This window comes from Gordionus sp. m RMFG-2023, chromosome 5 (genome assembly GCF_954871325.1).
Source record: "Gordionus sp. m RMFG-2023 chromosome 5, tfGorSpeb1-WG-v2, whole genome shotgun sequence".
In the NCBI taxonomy this organism is placed as follows: domain Eukaryota; kingdom Metazoa; phylum Nematomorpha; class Gordioida; order Chordodea; family Parachordodidae; genus Gordionus; species Gordionus sp. m RMFG-2023.
Genome location: NC_088779.1, coordinates 10,065,836 through 10,090,670, shown reverse-complemented (window position 1 = coordinate 10,090,670; position 24,835 = coordinate 10,065,836). Strand labels below are relative to the sequence as shown.

The 24,835-nt window shown below is 25.3% G+C and overlaps 1 protein-coding gene and 1 long non-coding RNA gene across 3 annotated transcripts in view; both read right to left on the bottom strand.

The window, feature by feature from the left end:
• The window catches only part of LOC135929273 (ATP-binding cassette sub-family G member 4-like), a 33,266-nt gene extending 27,337 nt beyond the window's left edge, over window positions 1–5,929 (bottom strand). The window contains exons 1-3 of the mRNA XM_065465781.1: window positions 5,684–5,929; window positions 5,522–5,639; window positions 5,242–5,431 (exon numbers count right to left, since the gene is read on the bottom strand). Coding sequence (XP_065321853.1) covers window positions 5,242–5,431; window positions 5,522–5,639; window positions 5,684–5,894 — 519 coding nt within the window. The 5' untranslated portion in view covers window positions 5,895–5,929. The remainder of the gene's footprint in view (window positions 1–5,241; window positions 5,432–5,521; window positions 5,640–5,683) is intronic.
• Window positions 5,930–9,405: 3,476 nt separating this feature from the next.
• LOC135930363 (uncharacterized) lies at window positions 9,406–23,132 on the bottom strand. Of its 2 annotated transcripts, none has more exons than XR_010572742.1 (12): window positions 23,109–23,132; window positions 22,112–22,132; window positions 21,880–21,900; window positions 20,744–20,764; window positions 20,203–20,226; window positions 18,712–18,732; window positions 18,272–18,292; window positions 15,482–15,502; window positions 13,909–13,923; window positions 11,350–11,395; window positions 11,076–11,096; window positions 9,406–9,568 (listed from the first exon to the last, which is right to left on the bottom strand). It is a non-coding gene; the product is annotated as an uncharacterized LOC135930363 (long non-coding RNA). The 2 variants fall into 2 exon arrangements; XR_010572741.1 differs by having other exon boundaries at window positions 9,407–9,572.
• Window positions 23,133–24,835: the final 1,703 nt, after the last annotated feature.

Genomic DNA, 24,835 nt, shown 5'->3' with positions numbered 1-24,835 from the left:
GCAAATTTTGTTTGAAATTTTTGTAGTGCTTAAAAATTGAGGCTACAGCATTTAGCGTTGTGTTATTTAAAAAAAAAATTTTGTTGCTTGAACTGATTGCGGTTTACGGCAAAATAAATGTATGCCCCAAAATTACAAGTTTTAATTAGTCTATGCCCAGCGTTGTACCATTTCGTAAGCAATGATGCATTTAGATATAAATGTATACAACATAAAAAAAACTTAAGACGTTATTGCTTACAAAAAATCAATCGACTTTGAACGCAGGGAAAAAAATATGTAAAGAACTTTAAAATAAAATAGAAACGCTAAAGGCAAAGGGTTATTAAACTATTTGAACGGGTCATAAAATATCGTAGAGGCAGCAATTTAACTATTATAGGAGCTCTGGGGTGGGGGGGGGGGTGCTTCATTTTTTTGTGTTCAACATAGATACACACAAAACAACTATTATAATAGTAGCAAAGCAAACATTATCAATATTATTATGAATAGAGATTTTGATATTTGATATACAATCGTAGACGAAACGCAAATATAGACATAATAAAAATATTTTTAAAAAAAATGGAAGACGAGTAATAATAAAAAAATTATAATTTTTCTATAGTATTCGAATTTTGATAAATTATCTTCTCATTATTTTTCCAGGTATGAAAATGGTTTATACATATAAAATATGTACATATTTTTGTGTAAAAATATTACGTTGTTTTTAGTTTCATAAATATATGGGGAAGCATTATATTATAAAAAAAAGTATAATTTCATAATGTATGATTACAAGATAATCTTTAATTATTTTTTGTGTAATTTTACACCTGATTTTGAAGATAACAAATATAAATTAAGTTAGAATGAAACCTCCAATAAATAACCATGGAGTTTGGCTGAGATCTAGTTAAAAATTAAAACTTAAAGAGAATAGTATTTATATTTATTAATCCGTTTAATAGTGGTGTCAGCTCTAATTATTTAGGATCTTTTTTAAAAAAATGTTGGCGCGTGTACCGCACGCTTTTATCCCTCCATCAGCGAACCCATTCGATCCAATCATGTCCTAGCCTAGGTCATATTTGTTCTTCATTCATTTCATAATTTAATAAACTTCCAGAAATATGGCTTAGATTCTAATTTTATTATTCGTTTCGCGTTATAGGATATTTTATTAAATATTTTTATTTTTTTAAAAAAATTAATTTAGCCGTTAGAAACACCAAAACAGAGATATTTAATTAATTAACTCTATTTTTAAATTTTGTTCTTTCGAATTCAAAATGAATTATTATTTTATAAATCTTTCGTCTAATCTCTAGAAATAATATTTTCTTTTTAGGCAATAATTATTTTCCCTATTTTTTGAAGTTTTAATAGGATAGATAGACCAATAATTTTTTAATCGTAAATACAAAAAATAAAATATTAAAATGAGAGAAAATGTGAGAAGTGTGTTAATATTTACCTAGGCTCAATGATGTGTAAAGTACTATTGTGAATATAATTCAGCTGGTGATCCAACATTTTGTTTTTTGAAAATGTTTTATTAAATTTAATATAAAATTATTAAGATGAAAAACAAATCTAGGTGTCGAACTATTAATTTATATTGATATACATTTAAATGGATGAATGGTCAGTCTAGGTAGTATTAAATGCCAGAGGACAAACCAAATCGAAACTTGCAAAGACCCATTCGATATTAAGTTGTTATCATCAGTCGATGATCGATTTCAAACGCTCGAACTTAGGGTAAGCATTATAAGAATAATATCTAATAATCAAATTAAGGTGAGGATAATTATTCCTTGAAAATAATTCCACCGGAAATGAATTTCTCGAAACTTAGATATCGGAAAATTCCTCCGGAAAATAAAAAAATCCCATTTAATTAAATCCTATAAAAAGTTTAAAACGGAAAAATGCGGGAATTCTTTTTTGAAAAAATTTTAAAAATTATCGGAAAAAAATAGCCAAATAAAAATTTGTTAAATATGGAAATTTATTTCAAAAAAAATCTCGGTAAAAACCTCAAGAAAATAAGATAACTTGTGATTCTAAAGTATTTCAATTTTTTTTATAATAATAATTTATTTTAAAAAATGGCAAAGCGATAGATTAATAGGTCCCAGCATGCGCAGTATGTCTCATTTCTGAAAATATTATTTGGCTAATTTATTTGTGTTCCAAAATGAAATTAGTTTATTATTTATGAATACATCAGCACAGAATTTAAATAAATTGTTGACTTTTATGATTTTCTATCATCAAATAATTTAATATCATATATGACTGCTGATTCATTTTTTCTTTGAACAAATTCCAGAAAAATCAAACTGATAACTTAGGAGTTTGGCTCAATTTCGCCGAAACTATATAAGTTATAATAGGGGTTTCACCTAAATAAGGTCTGTTATGAAGTATAGCGTTGAAAGTTCTTGTTTTTTACATTTGTTTTATAGTATTAGATTGCGTCATAATTTTATTCTTATATACAAATTTTTTAAAATTGCTTTTGAATAGTGTTTGTGGCCTACAATGAATGCATATATAAACTGTCGTATAGATGTGTGTCCGAATCCAAGAAGTTTTTTCTCTGAAGCTAACTAGATGATTGAATGCTACGGGGACAGCGTGATACCGTTAATATATGCTAAAATAAACGCATTTTATTGCACCTGAATAAAATTTGGTTGTTGTTTAGAAAATTACTATATGATGACCAACATCGTCCATTTATTTTAAAAAGGTGTATTTATATTGTTAAAAAATTTCAGAGAATTTTTTTTACGAGAAAATTTTTTTTCATTTTGCTAATTTTCTCGAAATTTTTAAATATTTTTTTCAGGTTCTTAAAAATGGAAGATATTTTTTTTCAAATACAATTATTATCCAGAAATTATTTTCTTGGAGATTTTGTTTCAGCCGTCGCGCATGCGCTCTACATTATATTCATCTTACCACGATATCTACTTCACTTTACCACGTTAAATCGATTCTAAATTTTTTTTAGTTCCGCTTCCTAATCTTTTTTAAAGAAGTTCTGGTTCGTTCCGACTTTTAAATTTGACAGGGTTGAACCGAAACGAAAGTTCCGATTCGAATAACAATAACGGCTCAAGGTTCAGGTCGCAAAAAATAAAAATATCGGTTCGGTTCTAATATCTAAAAACCGGTTTGAAAACCTTTGTATATAAAAATGTTACATTTTGATTTGTCATTTACAATACTATATAGATAAATAATTTATATATTGGATTCAATTTGTCTCTAGGTATTATAAGCTAAATAATGATGGCAATATAGAAAACTTTAAAATTGTGTTGATTTATAATAATCTTTAAAATAATTGGGATATAAATTAGAATTTTAGCAATATACAAGTAATAATTTCACATATAAAATCATGGCACTCGAAACGGTTCATAGATATTTTAGCGGTTCGATTATGGTTAGATAAAAAATACCTGTTAATAGCTGTTTAAAAATTCGGTTTTGATCTCTGTGGATAACCCAGTATTTTATCCAATAAAATATTACGCAAGTCTGGAGATTTAGCTCATAGATGGCACATAGGTTAGGACATCTATTAGCGAAATCTCAGGCTTAGGCAATATTTTACTGGGTAAAATATTGAGTAGTAAAATAATGAGTTAGCCGTTTTTAAAAATGGGCTCAAATCGAGTCATTTAACAACACTATAATATGTTAACTAAAATGGTACTCCTACCCACACAACCTTGAGATTTTATTTAAATGATACTGATTGGTATCCAGTGTTATCTGGGTTGGGCTTCAAAAAAATGAATAATTCAGGGTGACCTGATTTTTATTTAAATGAAAATCAGGAAAAAAATAAAGGTAAAAATTTATAACAAATTTTCTCACTAAAAAAATGATGAAAACTTCCTTTTCTTTCTTTTAAACAATAAGTTTTTTTTAAAAAAATTCTTTATTTAATAATACAAAAAAAGAGAAGAAAATAAATTCTTTGCAGAAGAGGAAAGATAGATTATTGGCATTGTTTCCTTTTCTTAAAGATAATTCTTTTCCTATTCATTAAAAAACAAATGAATTTAAATAAAATGGATTATGTATTGTAATATAGAAAAAAAATGTAAATTTATGAGATAAACTTTAAAAATGAATTGTGATGATTTGTAACTGAGTTAAAACGAATTATCATAGTTATTTATTTAAAATTATATAATATCGGGGTGTTGAATCGAAACGCGAAACCAATTTTTAAAATCACAACCAATATAAAAAAAAATTATATGAGAAGAAAATCGAATAGTTATAAATATTTTCAAACCGGTTTTAATTCATACGTCAAAATTGAATTTATTTTCAGGGACATGGAACGCAACATCCGGACACGTTCCGAGAACCGAACTTAAGAAAAATTATAGAACGATGGAACATAAACCATGATTCTCCTATTGCTCTAGAACGTTCCGAAAATAAATATAGATTTTTTTTCAAAATTATATTTTTAAATAAAGAATGTTATAATGCTTGAAATTTTAGGTTGGAGATTTTCAATCATGGGAGTTTTAAGGGAGATCTCTGCATGTCGACCAAAAAATTGCATAAATCTCTTGCTGATGGGGGGGGCTGGCAACCCTGGCCTAAAGTCCTCCAATAAAAATTATAGGAGATGGTTAATCTATGACTGGATTAGAACTGAACTGTTATATTTGACATCCCATACAAAATTAACAAAAATTGATCTTGGATAGAATGTGCATTATAGGTCTGCAATAGCATTTTTTAAATGACAAGCCTACATATTCATTGTTTATTTTTATAATCTACACATCCTATCTGTCTATGGTTTTTTTTAAAATTCACCCACCCACATACCCAAAATTAAATATTTTGTATTTTTATATACAATATGCGATTAATATAAGAAATGATTTAAAATAAGTACAAAACAAATCTGCTCTGCTAATTTTATCCAAAAAATAAAAATTCATTCGCCACCTGACACCCTCTCAAAAAAAGGCCTATTGCAGATCTTGTGCATATCAATATTATTGGTATGAAATATAATTTAAATTAAAGAGCAAATTTTTTTTAAAAAATATAAATGTTTTCAAAATAATAGTGAATAATCTTTCTTACAACATAGTAAAATAATGTAAATCTTATGATTAGTTCAGATAAAAATATGCCACTTTTAATTTAATGAGTGAAAATAAAAATATTATTGATATGGATAAATATATTTTATATTACTATTTGCTCTTTGACTTTTTTTGTAAGAGTCTCATTTAGCTTTAAATTAGCGGCTACCATCATAGATTCCCAAACAGTCAATTGGGGTAATAAATGATCATCTTGCATAATATAACAAGACATTTTTCTAAAACTTCTTAAATCTCTAACTCTTCCATTAATTGAAATTTCCCCTGATGTGGGTTTGGCCCTTTAAAAATGTTAATAAGAATATAAGAAATATATAAAATATTTGATAAGCTATTATATATTTAAGAATATCTAAATGCTATTATATTACTTTGATCCAGCAAGAAGGCTCATTAATGTTGTTTTTCCTGAACCAGATGGTCCTATTATTCCTGTCAAATGTCCCGATTTCATTTTACCTGACAAATTATTAAGAATAGTTTTTGTACCTATTAAAAATTGATAATATATTATATAATATATTATATATTACCTCTTCTTCGAAATATATTGCCTTCTTTAATTGACAATGTTAGATTATTGAATTGAACATCAATTTGGTCAGCAGGGGCTATATGGGAAAAATTTTGGTTTTGTAAATTATTTGTAAAATTAAATTTAGTGGTTCCGTTCTTATTAAGTATTTCCGATTCTCTAGATATACTTGAGAACATTATAGCGTCTAAGCCTTTCGATTTAGGCATTGTTTTTAACAAAGAAATATCACAGCTGTGCAAGGCAAGATTCACAAGGTGTGCATGTATAATTAATTCTAAAATTAATTAATATATATGTCATAAGTATGATTTTAAATTGATAAAGTTTGTTAAAATAATTATATTATGTTTTTAAATTGTGACTTATCCGAGATAAATAACATTATTAGTTTTCATTGATAAATAAAAAATAATATTGGCATTATTATTAATCAATTCTTATTTCTATTTTTTTTAAAAAAATAAATAATATATATAGATGAAAAAAAGGAAAAATCGATGATTACTATCATTATATTAGTTTTTTTAAATAAATAAATCATTATATTTGTTTGTTATTCTGTCGTGAATTGTTATTTTGAAATATAGTCTGTAAGAAAAAAAATATGAATAAAGATATTCCAAAGTCCTATTAAATGAGGCGGCTGAATATAAAAAAAGGGATTCTTCCAAAGTCCTCTTAAATGAGGTGGTTATAAAAAACAACCAGCCTTCTCACTGGGATTTTTACATTAAGTTCTGTCGCACGGCAGTGCTGCCCTTTGTTATATCTTAAATTAACATTTTACAGTAAACTTGATGCATTTAAGTGCTGCAGGATTTTTTTATACAGTATATATTTTATTAGTAAATAAATATTGTTAAACAGTATTAACTTTAAAAAAAATTTGTTTTTTTTTTACATCCTTAAGCCATTTATGGCTTAACTTAAAATATTTCAAATGTAATAAAAATCAGTTTCTTTCTTTTTGTTTTTGTTAAAAACAACTTTTATATTTTAAAATCAATTTATTTATAAACTAATATTAAACTTTAAATTTTATAAAAACAACTTTTATATTTTAAATCAATTTGTTTATAAACTAATATTAAATTTTATATTTTATAAATCAATTTACTTAATAAACTAATGTTCAATTTTTTATTTTTAACTTTTAAAAAAAGATCAATTTATTATAAATTACATTAAATTAAATTGTCAATATATATAGGAAACTATTTTGAATTATGTGATCATTATATTTTTTTAATTTAAATATCAATAAATTTACGTAATATACGTCTATAACATTTATTTTCTGCCTTTGATTTCTGCAATCTTTTCATGGTGGCAGTAAAATTTTCTAAAATATTAAATATAAATTAACTTCTTAAAATTTTTATAAAATGTCTATCAGTCTTTCAACGGACTTAGGCGTCCCACTATTTTCAACATATCTTACTATCAAAGCTATTGCTTCTGATATCGAAACATCATATGTGCCATTGAAAGCACTTGTTAAATTCAATCTCATTTTGAATTTTTTTATAACCATATTTTTCATGGTTTAATGAGAATATTTATACTATTATATGACAATAGATTTGAATATAATTTAGTTTTTAATCCCTTATTTTTTTCTCCCTTCTTCAGTTTGTGGTATATACATTTTGAGTATAGTTCAGAATCTGCAATGAGTTTAATAAGGCCCATCATATTACCTTATGGTTGCCTGTTCCCCTAGAAGGCTTGGTTACGAGATATTAATAACCTAGACAACTTATTATTATTCTTATGATAGAACGGATATTATCCACACATTCTTTCTGGGGTATTATAAATTGGAATATGGAATTTTTATTGTGCGAAAGCCTTCCATAATCGGCTCATATGTGCCTGTGATGATTCATGCATAATAATATCATTATTAAATTTCATGAATATTATCAGAGTCAGTTACTATATATTCTTCTCACACATTTTCTTTATTATTAGTACACTTTTAAAAAATAATTAAATTAATAAAAATATTTATTATACCAACAGCTTTGAATTCCCACTTTTTACTTTTTTTTCTTAAATTGCGATTTCCCTTTATAAGATAAGTATAAACAATTAAATATTTAATAAAAAAATTACTTTGCTATTTGTCCAATTTTGAGTTATATACATAAAAGCTACTATTTCAAAGCTTTTATTTATATCATTAAAATTAAGCCCACCATGTCTTTTTCTAATGTGGTCTGTCCATTTATCATCTCTTATATTATGCGATAGAAATTTTTAAAGCATTTGTATTATTTTGGTTAATATTTTTGGGCATATTTTGAAATTGGAAAAATAATTTATGACAAGAAATCTCGGATAACAACCTAATTTACTAAACATCGACCAAAATTTCCGTCAATACATATTAAATTAAATAATAAGTGGGGGGGGGGGGTGGTCTTATTACATACATAAACCAGAAATCAATTGGTTATGGATGGATGTAGTAAAACAATAAAAGAATTAAATTTTTTTTAAAAAGTACCCCCACTCAAATTTTTAGAAGCAATAGCTTCGACCCCCCCCCCCTCTTTCCCCTTTCCCGTTGTAGGAGCCACTGGGATTAACAACTATATGTCTACTTACTTTTAAAAAGAAATTTCTTATACTTGTTTGGACTTTGGAAATATTTTTAGAAAGAGGCATGGTAATTAAATTTAAAAATGAATAATATATTTGATTAGTAATTTTGAACTCGGCTATAATAAAATCAAATCTATATATAATACTTAATATAAAATAAATTGTCCAGGGGGCTATCAAAATAATTTATTTTTGGGATATTTAGGAGCCATTAAAAAAAAGGGGGCTATTCAAATTTTTCAGGGTGCTCGAGCCATTGCACGCCCCCTCCTTACTTTTTTTGTGATATGATCAATGAAAATTTTATATAATAAATAAATTATTGTTTATTCCATTGGTTTATTGTTGTTTTTCAGTTCCTGTTTAAGTCCTCCTACGTCATAGAAAAAGATGGCTAGGATATTATATTTAAATGTTTTCACTTCCAGGTAAAGAGTAAACATATCTTTATAAAAATATTTACATGGAACAGGATTTTACTAAGATTTATATCAATATAATAATACAATTTATGGAAATAAGGTGTGCTTGCTAAAATTATTAAATATGTTAGAAAAATAATAGAAGAAAATAAACAATCGCGAAAAGACTTTGAATATGATTTTACCACTGTATTATCTAAAAATGGATGTTAATAAATGTGTCAACCGAAATTTTATTTATTTATTATTTTAAATAAGTAGAGTAATTGTTAGATAGTTAAGAAACACGAAAGGTTAGTATTTCATTCATATAATATTTAAAATTTAAAAAATCACGTAAATTAATAACTGCAGCAAATATTTTTTCTAATTTAAAATATTGCAATTATAGTCTTCTTTTCTGATATCAGAGATCAAAATCTCTGTATTTTGAGGAAAACTGTTATTAGCACATTGTAATTAAGTGAAATGAGGGGTATCAATTTTTTATAATGATAATTTTAAAATACATAATGATATTACAAAATTAATTTTCCGTATCCTTCCAATTAAAACACGCAAGGTTAGAATTCTAACAACCAACATATTATAATATTTTTGTATTTTTTATTATTGTTACATTCTTATTAAATTTTAATTTTTAAAATAATCAACAAAATAGACATCTGATTTCATATGCTGAACAAAAATTTTTATTATGATATCGAAATAATAATAAGACAATAGTAAATTATTTTTAAAAAACTTGAAAATATTAGCAAATTACTATTATAAAAAATAAGAAAAAATGACCATGTTAATAAATCAATTTAATTGTAAATTTTCCAAATAAGTCTTTAGGACCATATCTAGCTTAAGAAATATAAAATAGATAATATAAAGTATAAAATAAAAAAATTAAATATCCTAAATTTTACTACATCACCAACTATCACTAAACTTAGAAATGTGAATTACTAAAATTCCTTAGATAACAGCCCAACCAGCATAATTAATTATACCCTCTTTGGATCACCATCGATAAAATTAATGCAATATCCTATTTCAAAACAAATGTATAGAGGTAATAAAAGATAAATTTAGCCGGTATTTATAGTCAGAACCTGAAATACACCCCCCATCCCCTCACACCAAAAACTTCAGATATAAATTAGCATTCGATTCACAATTATAATTATCTCACCCACCTGTAGCTCAAGATCCACAGCTATAGCAAAGGATACTATCAATTATATTGCAAATATTTAAAAGATACACATTTGCTGGATCGTGCAATAAATGTTCTCATACATAATGAGTTTCCTTTCCCTTAATATTAATTTGAAGAATTCAATACCTTAGACAAAATAAAACTCACTTCCTGGACAAAAGAAAAACCCATAGTTTTGAATTATACTTGTATAAACTCATTCATTAAATTAAATCTGCATATCCATTCATCAATCCCTGCCGCCTAATTATTTCCTAGAAAATTGTATATTTCTATCATTTGACAATTCTACTCTGGTGAACTTTGATGATAAAACTAATTTTTTAAAAACACTTTAGGGGAAAAAAATATCACGACTATCCCGGCAGAGAATATCTTAAGAAATATGTAGATCTATAATCCTTATAAAAATATTTGCCCTATTTCATTATAAAAAATTATCTATTATTTAGAAATATTTTTTTTAGATATATGTCGATTTTTTTAATAAAAATTTTAAACTTGTTAATTTTAATGTTAATTATCATTATAACTAATTTTTAATAAAAGGCTATTTCCAGACACATGTATATCAAAATAATTTTCTAATGTATTTGTTGGCATTGTTATTTTTCTTATTTTATTTTCGTTTTGTTTTTTTTTTCGTTTTGTTTTTTTTTCGTTTTTCTTTACTTTCAATTTTTACAAAGCTTTAAAAAACAATTAATGGAAGATTCCGGATATGTTTCATAATTTTATTAATTTGCGAAAATTTATAAATTTGAGGGTTTTTCCAATATATTTAGGAAACAGCCTAAAGTCAAAATTCGAAATCATTTATGTTGAAGGAACAAACCTAATGAAATAATCTTACCACCTTTGGCCTCCCTGGTATGTAAAAAATTTTCAGCTTGATCTAATAAAAGATTTTTAGTATCAGTTTAACAGAACCTAATATGTGGATATAAGCCAAATTTGATTTGTCCCAGTCAACAATATTTTTGGAGTCTTTTGAGATTACTTCTTACAATTTGTCAGAGTACTAGGCTCAATATATCACAAAAAAATCATTTACTTCAAAGATGCAAATAACTTTCAACCAAATTGTATGAATACCAAATATTATCCATTAAAAAAATGAAAATAATGTAATTAATAAAAATTACTTAATTTTTTGAATGTATAACCTATATGCATTAAATAGAGAGTAGTACATTAAGAATATGTTTATTATAAGTTCATTAATCAAGTCAAATATTTCCAATCTATTTTAAAATTAATCATAACTGAAAAGCCTTAAAAAGGTTTTCATATGACAAATAATTTAGGCACAATAAAAAATGAAAAGAAATAACAATCACTCTTAAAATTTTTTGACAAAATTATAAACTATAATAAATCTACTAAATAAAAAATTTTTTATAAATTTTTAAATATTACATAAATAGGAGGCTTGGTAGCTATAATCATTTGCTTCAACAAATTGCTATAAGATGTGTAAATAAAATTGAACATATTTTGATTGAACTAAAAAAAATATGGAAATGAAATTATATTATATATAATATAATAATAATATTAATTCTAACTTTAAGGCAGCGTCTGTATGAGAGAAAATCATAAGTGCTAATTCCTGAAAAATCTACTTTTACGACGCCTATATTCTCGATTTCAGCTGCGGTATACAACTAATTACTAGGGATCGTTGGCTTTACTATGCAAAGATACATCTTCATCTTTCATTTTTGTAGAATATTTTTGTCAAAGAGCACCGAGTAAATATCTCTAACTCAAACACTTTTGATGGCAGCGGGTGGGGGAAGGTCCCTCCAAAGCCAAAAAATTCAGATCGGTTATATATACTTTCCAAAAATATTTTACTGATTTCTACCTCTTGTTGCATAGATATATTCTAATTTATTATTTAACATATTCATACCAGAAATAAATACACTACTAATTTATTCTATCAATTAATATCGATTTCAAATTTTCCTCGGCAACGTTAAATTTATTTACCAAATTATTTGATTCACTGCAAAACTAAAGTAAAATATTTTAAAAAATGACATAGATTTGATTTATAAATGCTCGATTTGAGACGATTTTTAAAAACGGCTAACTCAATATTTTAGTCAGAAAATATTGCCCAAGCATCGAGATTCCGCTAATAGATATCCAAACCTTTGTGCCTTCGATGAGTAAGATCTTCAGGCTTTTTTTGGATAAAATAGTGAGATAGCCGTTTCTAAAATTCGTCTCAAAATCAAGCCGTTTAAAATTCCCACTAAAAGCATTATATTGAAAATAGGGAAATTAGGGTAAATGTAGATGAAGAATTTCATATCATTGTTGAGTCAAAAGCTGGGCTCAATGAATTTAATATTTGTCTTCCTCGACTTCGACTAGCATCAAGGCGATTCAAACTTACCAAAATGGATATAGGATCAGTTAAAGTATACTAAAAAATAAATCACTTTATCTCCCTCTTGGATATTTTTATACTCAAATTAAAGAATTCTTGATTAATCAAGAAGCACTCACATACATGCCAAAATTCTCCGAATCTATTTCAAATCTTGATAGAGAAAAATTCAAAATTAAATATTTGGTAGATTTTTATTGTGAGGATGCTAAAGTATCCCATAATGCATTACTAGTTGAATGCAAACTATGATATTAACGGTTAAATATGGTTGTTATTATTCGAAAAAATGTTATAGGTGTATAATTTCAAATACATTTTTGACTATTTCCCTATTATATTATATAAAAATTATTATATATTTTGGCAACTCTACCTATTAGCTTCTATCAATGAAACATTTTCTTCTTTAATAAGCATAAAAACGTACATGAGATAAATAGCTCGATTTAAGCTGATTTTAAAAACGGTTACTCAATAGTTTATACAGAAAATATTACGAGCCAAAATATTTTGCTCTTAGATTGTAATGGCTGCTGATAACTAACTGGTTGTTAATAATAGATAAAAATAGTCCCGAGCGTATATAAAGGTAAAATGTTTTAAAATTATGTGTGTGTAAAAGGTTATTTTTAGATTTATTTTCATAGAATCATTTACCAATTATTTTGTCCTTCTATAAATAGTGTTAATTTATTACTATATTCCCAAGTTCACTCCTTTTCTATTCTCTATCCATCTATATTGGAGGCAAATGGCTACTATCATTATCACTCATGCAAACTCTGAATTTTACCAAAAAATAAATCATATTCTAAAAAAATAAAAATTGCAGAAATCTTAAACAGTTATTATATGTCGAGTGTAATTACGATTTTTAAAAATGGTCAATATGATAGGCCAAAAAGTATATGTTAATGAAATCTCAAGACTTACGTAATATTTTTTAGTGAAAGTATTGAGTTAACCGTTTTACAACACTAGTCAGAACCATGATAGAAGTTATAAACCATAGTGACCTTTCTTATTGCCTTTTTATTTAATTTTTACATTTAATACAAGCCTATCACAAGTCGTGTATCAATTTTTTGAAAATCTTTATTTAATAGTATCATAACCAGTGGCGTAGCTAGGAATTTTCCTTAGAGGGGTCCATACATATAAAAGCTGGGGGCTTCGCCCCCAGACCCCATTTAACGGGCCTTCGGCCCTTTTGCCCGGCCTTCGGCCGGGTTTATCTTACAAATCATAACTATATCTTCGATAATATATAATAAATATATTTTTTAAATGCATCAATAATATATTATTATAATTTAGTAGATTATTCTCAATAACTTTATAATAATAATATCCAGAATAATTTCAATAGTAATATAATATCCTTCCACAAACATCAAAACCAGAAAAATATAATTGATATAAAATCACTTTTAAGTCTTTTGAACGTATAATCTAAAAAATAATTTTGCTCTGGGAGGGGTCCGAACCCGAAAACCACCCCCGTAGCTACGCCACTGATCATAACAGTGAATATATATTATGAACATGTATTAACAATAATATTAGTTTACATTTCGCCCTTTCAGCTGTTTATTTAATTAAAAAAACAAAATTAAATATATATTCTCATGTAGACTTGTACACTGATTTATTATTCGGATGAGGCGCGTTTGCATTTTTATACATTCGGCATGAGGACATTGGGGTGCCGATAAAAATTTAAAAGCACCGATAAAACAATATGGCATGATAAACAGTGTAAATTTATTTTTATATTATTGCCAAAAATTAAGCATAAAAATCAAAATGTAAATACAACTTTATTACACACTAAGCAAAATATGAATATAAATTTTAATGCCTGACAAAAGTAATTTTTTAATCCCTCTCCACAGTTTTTTTTTAAATATTTTAATTTATATAATATTAAATATATTTTCTTTTTAAAGGCGTTTTGAATATTTGAAAATGAAAATTTAAAATAAATAAAATGAAATTCAAAAAAAAAATGTTTATAAAACATCCTTAATAAAAGATAGAGAATCGAATCATCAACTTAAAAAATGTGTGATTAGATGATTGAAAAATGAAGATTATTTATATAAGGAGAATATGGATACATCAATGCATTTTTCACTAAATTTTTTTTCATGTATCTATTGAGTTTATTATTAAAAAAAGGATTTAAATAAAAGTCATATAAAAAAAAATTTAACGATTATAAAAATATTGCTCATATAAATAAAAATTAAAAAAAAACAACTGAATAAGAAAAAAATTAACTTAAAAAAACAATTATGAAATCGGTCTACTTGCATTGTGATATGGAACCATGAATAGCAATACAATTACTTTGACTAATAACCATCGTAATGGCTGTTTAAAATAAAAGGCTTCATTATGATCGCAACTTATTTGGGCCTAATTTTTTTTCCTAACAATGTGATAAATTTAAGGAACTCCTCACTAAAAACACCAGGAGTATTGATGACAAGTAGGATAAAAAGTTATCGTCTGAATATTTGTATTTTCAAAATTTCTGCCGAACTAGCTAAGACATTTCTGTTGGATCGTTCCGAAAAAATATTTGCTTGTGGATCCCAAGTAACAAAGGGTTCTTCTATTTTGCTTATCATAAATGATTGAGCTCCAGTTTATTTGAGATACTGGCCCCTTTAAGAGCTTTTGAGATTAAATTATTAATGCATGCCATGGAGGGGGACTTTGGAATATTTACTACGTAAAGGATAAATATAAAAGTGGAATTTATAAATTTATATCAGACGATATATAAATATTTTATCCAAGTTATCTGGGTATATAATATATTTTTACTCCTTAAATTTTCCTCTTTATGATCTTATTTCTCGGCTTCTTTCAGGTACACATTACAGAAAAAAAAACTTTTTTATGATTTTCTTTTTATTATTATTTGAGAGTATGAGTTGCTAAAAACTTCCATACTCTGCTTGGTTAATTGCTCAGTATGATTCATTATATAGCAATTTAACTTTGAACGTCGAATAGACAAGTGTAAAGTAAATAAAACAAATGGATGAATGATTAGTTTTTTATTTATGATGCATCTAATAGGTCATATAGTGGTTAATTTCTGAATAATAAAAAAATAAAAAGTAAATTTACTCATAACGTTAGCCATACTAGCTATTTATATAATAAAAACATATAAATGTCACTTAATTTGTTATTTCTTATGCGTGTTTTATTATATATGTTAAATTTGTCAGTTATTTCATTTTTGTATTATCAAATACTACTATTTATAATTTTATATATGCCTACTAGTGTTGTTAAATTTACTTTTGAAACATAAATAGTTACAGTTACTAGTTACATTGGTAAAAATAACTAGTTATTTACAGTTACATTATAAGTTACTTTCTGGTTCTTATAAATTTTAAAATGGTCTATTATATCTAAAAAATGGGTTTCAGGTTATGTATTAAGAATTAATAATTTTTTCACTCATATATTTGCAAATATGATATTTATATATACAGTTGTTGCAAATATTTATTTTAAACTTATTGCAAATATATATTTTTTAATGTTAATTCAAATAGAACTGTATAATATTGGAGTTTTTTTGCCAAGAAAATTGTGATAATAAGAATAATAAGGGAAGGGTATTAGATAATTTATTTTTTATTTAATTATATATGCATGCATCCTATTGTATAATTTTGGAAAACACTTTAGATCATAGAGTTTACCTATTTTTTTAGAAGGCAATATAATCTTGAACAAGAGGACCATGACAAAAATACCTTAGATAATTCCCCAATTTTCAAAAAAATTAAATTAGCCTATAGAATGAGGGTTATTTGATTTATCTTTTGTTGAAGGAAATGATATTTGATATCTGCATTATAATATTTTGTTTTTCTTTCATAGTCTTTGTCTTTTCTTATTAGTAAGTAATGATGACTAATTTAGCATTTTATACAAAAATTATTTAATTCCAAAATAATCTAAATCTTTATCTTTCCTTTATGCTCTAATTTAGTAAAATTTAAAAAAATACATTTATAACTTATGAAATTCTAGAGCATAAATATTGCCAGCAACTTGAGGGCAAAAAATATCGAAAATTGTCCTAAATTTGTAAGGAAATATAATATTAAAAAATAGGTTTATTACTTGAATTTGGTTACAAAATTATAAAACCCAGCAATGTAACAATTTAAGAAAAGAAAATCTATTTGGACATATCCTTTGCAAACACAATCAGACATTTAAACAAAATTTTAAACACAAAGCTAGTCCCTTGGAACCAAGGTTTACCACAAGCTTGTGATTAAACATGTGTAGATATTTTTGCCAGACCTTTTAATGTTATCTCCATCACTAAAGCTGAAAATACTAAAAATAAATATAGCCACCTTAATAATCTTTTGTTTGTTCGGGTCGTCTCAGATACCTGTAGATTATTTGGACCCCAAGCCCTAAAATTATTCAAAATGATAGGGCAAAGGTTACGTTTAATCACAGGTGATTCAAAAGTAGGGATCTGCCTACGACAAAGAATATCAATAAATTTGTCGATCCAACTGTATATCTATACATGGGTCATTAAGCCCCACCGACCAAACTTAAAATATATTTTTTTTTTATTTCTCTTCTTTTAATTATATTTTTTATAAAGTTATAGTATTTTAATTATAATTTTAATATTCTTTTAATAAATGATCAATTCACATATTAAAAATAAAATTAATTATTTGAATATATTATTTAGATTTATACATACATATTTTTAGACGTAACTAGTTACTTTTCAGTTACATTTCAAAAAATATAACTAGTTACAATTTTTAAAATATATCTAGTTACAGTTATTTTTTAGCAGAAATGTAAAACTAGTTACAGGTAAATAGTTACTTTTAACTAGTTATTTTAACAACACAAATACCTACATTCTTATTTTGTAAAAGTTTATGTAAATACATAGAATTTAATAAAGAGCAGCTGGATATTAAAATAAATTTCACTGACGAAAGCAAAAATGAGAAATACTGGACTGGTTTTTTTAAATATAATTATATTGTATCATAAATAAAACTTATATTAAGAAATTTAAGATAATTTCAAAATAGTTTAAAATTTTTTATTAAAAAACGAGTTTTTTATTAATAAGTTATCAGTAAAATTGGATATTTTTTTTCCACTGCGATGTTTTTATCTCGTTTAGGCAAGTTATATGAACTAATAAGCAAATTTATAAAAGTATACACATGGGTTGTTTTATATGGAAACCATTGTTTGTTAACTGAAAATAATTTTTAAATCTGAGAGCTATAATTTTATCGGAAATAAATACCAGTATGCAATTTTACCTTGTAAATTTTTAGAAAATTTTCTCATGAACTTTTGAACTAATCTTTTTTTTATAATATAGATTTCATCTGGTGTTGTTAAAAAGCCCAATTTGAGCCACTTTTTAAAAACGGCTAAATCAAGATTTTAGCCAAAATTATATTATGTAGCCTGGAAATTTTGTTTATAGGTGGCAGAGAAGTTTAGATCTTTACCAAATCTCGTGGCTAATATAGAACTCTTTTGGTTAAAATTTTAATCGGGCTTTAACAACACTACTAGTTTTATCTAAATTAAAAAATATTGAAAAAAAAATATGGCAAAATTGTATGAAATTAAGAAGATAGAACGCAAATACCGGATTTTATTCTGTAAAACCAAACTTCTCACATTTAAAGATTGCCATAAATAATTAAAAAGGAGATATTTCGAATTATTATGGGAAAATTTCGGATTAGTAATTTATTCCATACAGACAAACATACCACATATACTATAACTCTAATTCTGATTTATTTTTTTTTAAAGTAAAATTTCTTAATAATTTAATTTACCAAACATAAGTGTATTAATATTTAAAAATATGTATAAATTTACCTATATCCCTAGCCTTGGCGACTAATAGTTAAAATAATAATGAGGGTTATTCTATACGCGTCAAACAAATTGGGAAAACTATCAGTATAACAAAAGATGCAAATAAAATTATTAAATATCAGAAATAAGTAAAGGTCTAATAAATCGGATTATTGCTCTGTTTATGCTGAAACTCTTCCTCTAAGCTTAATAAATATTTACAAATATTTACAAATATTATTCAATTCTTAATGATTGATAAGATTTTAAGATTTTGATATAAATCAAATGTTTATTCAGGGAAAACTATTAAAGCCCTTATAATCCTATAGTTATTTTAGATGAGAAGCATCCTCCAAAAACCTTCTATGAGGCAATGTTTACTCAGTCAAGCATGTTTTCCAATTAATATGTAAATTTTATGAAATTAGGAGTTTATTTGATTAAAAATATAAACTTACTTATGGAGTTAGCTTTAACACCTGTTTATATAAATAAATATATTAAAAAAATTCTGACCTATCCTTTTCGAATATTGTATAAACAAAAATATCAATAAATACTCATTATAAGGAGCAATGCTTACAATATTGATCTGCCAGACACTTTGGCTGGGGCCTTTCCGAAGGTTTGATACAAGAAATACATTGTTTAAGGTACAAATACTATAGCTTTAATATCATTAATAACTCGTATATTAAACAACAACTACAATGAGACTGTGTAACGTGAAAATACAACGTGATAGATCCCGATTTTTAAGTTAGGACCCAAAAGGCCTGTACTGAAGTCAAATATTTATTCTTTTACGTTAGCAGACAGAATATTGAAAATCGAGAACAAAGAACAAAATTAGATGATTCTAATATACTAAATTATCCTCCTAATAATGGGCATATAAATGATACTTCACCCAAATATATAAACAAGAAAAATCTTACAATTCCTTCTCCCTTAATCAAGTTTAAAATATAATATAACATTGGAGATGCCTTAATTGATTCACAATTGCTCAAACATGCGGCAAATTCGTTCGTTGTTTATAAAATAATAAATGTAATAAATCAAAGAAAAAGTAGTGTCACTCGATAAAATAGTCCAAATAATATTAAAAAGAAAATAGCTGAAAAATATCAAAAGATTTATAGGAATGTTTTAATAAAAGCTAACAATAATATATGAAAATTGAATAAAAAATGTAATATAATTTGAGTTTTAAAAACTAATTTCGAATAGATCTAGATACATTCTTAAGTCATGTATCTGTATCTAGATCATATATATGCAAAATCAAATTGTTACAGCTATAAAGATCTTTGTGTTGCCCTGTCCTGCCCGCTCGTTATTTAAGTGTTTTATCCTGTCCGTCTAGGTCCTATAATTTTTTTTTACTAATTCATGGATGGGTCCCTCTTAAAATTTTATGAAAAGTCAGGCCACTGTTTAATTTATAAATAAATTTATATTTTATTTATACATTTAGTATTTAATTAGATAGTTCTTAAGACATAAAGGAATAAGAATACACTGTAATTTATTTTACAAATAATAATAATCAAAATCAAAATATTGACGTGAAATTCAAAAAAATGTATCAAAATTTTAAGGTAAAAATTATTTGAAAGATATTTGGGACCTGATATAATTATTTATTTATGAATTGTCTAGTCCGGCCCAAATTTTTTATGCACAGCCCGACCGGACTCGGTGTGATAAATTGTTTTCCCGGCTCGATTCCATATAAAAAATTGGTCAGTCAAAATCGGGCTTTGCAGATCTCTAATCTAGATATCAATATGACATAATTTACTTTTTTTATAATGATAGATTACCAAACACTCAATTTCTCAAGCGCTTGAATTCTCTCTACTACTTTATCCTTATTTAGTAATTATTCTAAAATTCTGTAAAAATATGTTTATTTCTATGATTGTATATTAAATTAAATTTACGCGAAGCGTCGAAGTAATCTGGAGCTATAATTAAAAAATAATTTTAATTTTTTTAAGAAAATATAAATTTAATGTTTTGAATTAGAAACTTTCCTGAATATATTTACAACACGCTTTCTAACTAAATAAATCTGAATCTTCATATATTATTAGAAATTATTTCTTAGAGAAAATGCTTAGTTTAGATAAATACAATAAGCGTCGTTAGTGGGGAAAAGGCATAGGGGCTTAAGCCCTATAAAAACTTTGGTAAGCCATTTTTTTGCTAATTTTAAAAATTATTAAAAAAGTTGAAAAAGTTCAAGACCAGTGGATAAAAATATGATAATGTTTTCTCATGCAAACATGTTATTTATATATAATAATTAAATTTTTTAAATAAAAATAGAAGTTTTATGTGAAATCCTTTTATTTATTATATAAAACAAATTGGCAACTGAATATATATATTCAAATTTAACGATTTTCATTTTTTATAAAAAAAGGAATATAATATATTTGATTATTAAAGATATGAATTTAAAATTATAGTAAAATTTACTCATTTCTTTCATCAGTATAACTGTTTTTATGATAAATATTTTTAAAAATGCAATTTAAATGAGAACAGAAAATATTTTAAATCGAAATAATATTTTAATTCTAAGGCTTCGTTTATATTAAGCGTAAAAGAGCGCGACATCGTATCGCGATTCTTAAATTACAAAATATATGAAGTTAAACAATAGGACTAAGTTATCGTTTCCCAATGAAACATAGCATGGCTTAACCATTATCACGGTTACCATTTTCAAAATTATATCATAAATGATGAGCTGAGGGGAAAAATCTTTTTTTAAAATAGGAATATACCTATAATTTAGGCGCTGTGTTAATTATAAGTGTGTCAACATCGCCATTTTACCCAAACCCAGAGTAAAGTGGTTAAGCAGGGTATGGTGGTTAAAATAAAAATTGAACATAACTATATTGTCTTGAACATAATATTGCAATTTTGACATCTATTCATCATTTTTAAGTATAAACTTATTGATAGAAATAATTAAATTAATAATGTGATAATTAAAATTTAATGCATATTATTAAAATAGAAAATTATATATTTTGAGCTTGAAATTTTTTCACTATAGGCTTTTCAAAGGATCGGACCAAACCTGGGTTTAGGAAAGCTCGGGTGAAACAATTTTTATATTTGAAATTGTGAGAAATTACTAGAAGAATAAAATTAAGACAGGAAATACATTCTATATTGAATTTTAATAAAATAAATGTATAGGCTTATAGAAACTTAAATTTATGAATTGGTTAAAATCGACAAGAATAAGAATTAATAGCAGTCAATTTTTTGATTGTCTATAACATAGACAGACAAATCAGGTCGTAATGTTTTTAAATATAACAAATATTTAATGTGTATATTTCATCGGCTACATCTAGATCAAAAAAAGAAGAGGTGAGGGGAAAGTGTCTTTTTTATGACCATTTTAAAAATGCCAATATTTTCCCTATAGCGGTTTGACAAAGCCATTATTCAAATTTATATACAAAGTAATATTTAGGTTAAGTAAAATGAATGTAAGGATTCCATCCATTTATATTCCTTCTCAATAAGTAAATAAGGTAATAAAGAAATTTCGACAGGATTCAGCCTCCGTTCTATTATCAAAATAAATTTACCTATTTGCTCGGTATTATTTCCTATATAAAAAAATTTTTTTAATATCTTTTCTTTTATAAACGATATATAATAGACGCGTTTCAATAAAATGGATAAGATGCATTTAAATTAAATAAATATTCTAATTCTAAGAAGTAAACACAAACTTAATTTTAAAAATAATCTTAATATTGGCATTCTTTTTTGAGATGTAATTTTTTTTTATATATTTAATAAAAATATAAAATATACTTAGAGTCATGGCATCTGTAACTAGAATATATTTAAAAAATGATCAAATATTAAAAAAAGTTAAAATTTAGACCACAAAATCAAAGCCATTATATCAGAACTTCAGAAAAAAATGATTATCTAAAACAAAAATACTCAATTTCTTTTTTTTAAAATATAAATATGATTATTTTTTGGGATCTTGAGGTTCACACTTTCTTTTTTATAGAATAAACCTCCTTTTAATTTATATTTTATTTTAACATAAATTATCATTGTCTATTAAAAAGTGTTAATTATCTTGTTGCAAAAAAAAGAATAAAAATCTAATGTTTCCTCACATGAAAGATTACTAACCCTTTGAATGGTTCTTTTATGACAAAAATCAGGATTCTCAACCAGACTTGTTATAAAAGTAGAAGTTTTAAGTTTTATTATATAATAAACAAATAAAGTGCATAGCTTATATATCTAATTTATCAATGCAATATTAATTTTTACTACAAAAAATCGTAAAAGTTTTATAAGAAGATTTGTAAATACTTTGAATCTTGACACGTTCAATAAGTAAGAGTCGGTATTAAGGGTTTAGGGTTAATGGAAAAACATAGGTGCCGATAGGGTTAGTATATATTCTAAAAGACATATAATATCACATTATATATGTCCGTTAGTCCTAATATAGTATATAACTTAAAAAAGGAAAGCGTAATACCATAATTTCTATGTTTTGATTAAGAATTATTTGTCATGTAGTCTAATTCATAAGCAATTATTCCCTTTTAGATTTGTAAAAATTATTATTGCAAATTGGGGATTTAATTATATTGGAAACCATTTTAAATTTCAACTGATAAAAAAAACGTCTGCTAACTGGCTTCTACCGTTTAAAAAATAATTATTTTACCTATACATAATTAAACGTTAAATCTTTTCCTAGAGCTAACTCAAAAAAGGTTAATCGAGTTATTTCGATTAAAAATAGTGGTTAAGACAAATAAAGAAACTAAATAATTACCCAATTCACTTGTATTAACTGTTTATATTATCAACAAATAAGAATAAAATTTTAATAATGTGCTTAATTAAATTAACCAAAAACTGATTTTTAATATTTATTATTATTTTAAATCAACGGGATATTAAATGCATGTGAGAATTTTCTAATCACATGAGTTGGTCGGAAATGAATTTAACATGGAAAATATCCTAATATGAATTAAAAGAAATTTTGCCGTTTTTGGAACGTATATATTTTTTTGATATCAATTAAATAAATAAAATTATTAAAAAATGAAAAGACGTTGTACATATATATCAACTCTAAAAGAGGTTTTGTTGTAATTTCGTAATAACTTTATATAATATCCAAGTTTGCTTTATTAATACCCACTACTATAAATCTAATTAGAATTGTTTTTTTATGCCCAAAAATATTAAATTATTAGTTTTTAAAAAAGAAAAAGGTGTAAAGGAAAAAATAAAATCATTAATATTTATTTAAATATAAATAGGCAAATACGAATTCGAAAACATATAATATATATTATATAATAGAAGGAAGTTGTTTACCAAATTTATGAAAACCTACGCTTCTTCTCATCAGGTAAGTTATGTTTTTATTTTTTATAACCATTGGTGTCCGTCTAAAATGCAAATATAATACTCAACCGCACATTTTCTACGAATGTTAAACGACAACATCAGCATGCCTTAAAATCTCCCCAGATCTCTTCAACAGAGCAGCCTCCTGGTCTTTTCAGATCTGATGTAAAATCCCCTGATGGAATTACCCAAATCCGGTGGAAATGGGGCCCTGACTGTAGGTCAATAAATGGGTGGCACATCCTGTCATGCTCTATTTTAAAAGGACAATTTTTTATCACAAAATTAATGCAACCCCATTATACAGATTGGCTTAAAATCTGCCCAGATTTCATCAAGGTTATAGTAGGCTCATGAACTTTTTAGATCGGATGAAAATGCCCTGATGGCACAATTCCGCTCAAAAAGGTCAATTTCTGATATAGGACTACATCTATACTGATAATTTAACTTTTCTAAACATCATGAATAATAAAGACAGTTAAAAATTAGAAATATCAGGTTATCATATTTATACCAATCAGCTTCATTATTTACACTAATATGGTAATCTCGTTCTATTTTTTTAAAGTAATAGATTCACAAATCTATCCACTCAGGAAGAATTCTATCTATGGCAAAAATTCGTAATAATCACACATAAATCCAATTACATTAGCTACTTCGGGAGCCTCATTCCCAAGTGGCTTATCAAATAGATTATTTTTTAATTTTACGCTTTATCTATTTATGTATAAAAATTTGGGGTTTTATACATTTAATTAAATTAACATATCTACTAATATAATAAAATACAAAAAATTTCCGCATGATGTAACATTTTTAAAAAATTAGTATATTTTTATATAACAAAAATGGCGCTTTAATTAACAACACAAAATGAATATATATTTTATAATATAAAATGATATAAATTTAAAATTCATGTAAATGTTTTTTAATTTTTTTTGGAAGAAAGAAAAATTAGATGAAAGAAAAAGTAAAAATAACCGCATATAATTCAATAAATTTTTTTAAAAAAAACAGGAAAATATGTTTTATAATATAAAAATTGGCCTAAAAATATTATATTTTTAATTAATTAATTTAATATTTATTTTTAAATTTAAGCTTTCTTTTCTAAAAAATGATGAAATAAAA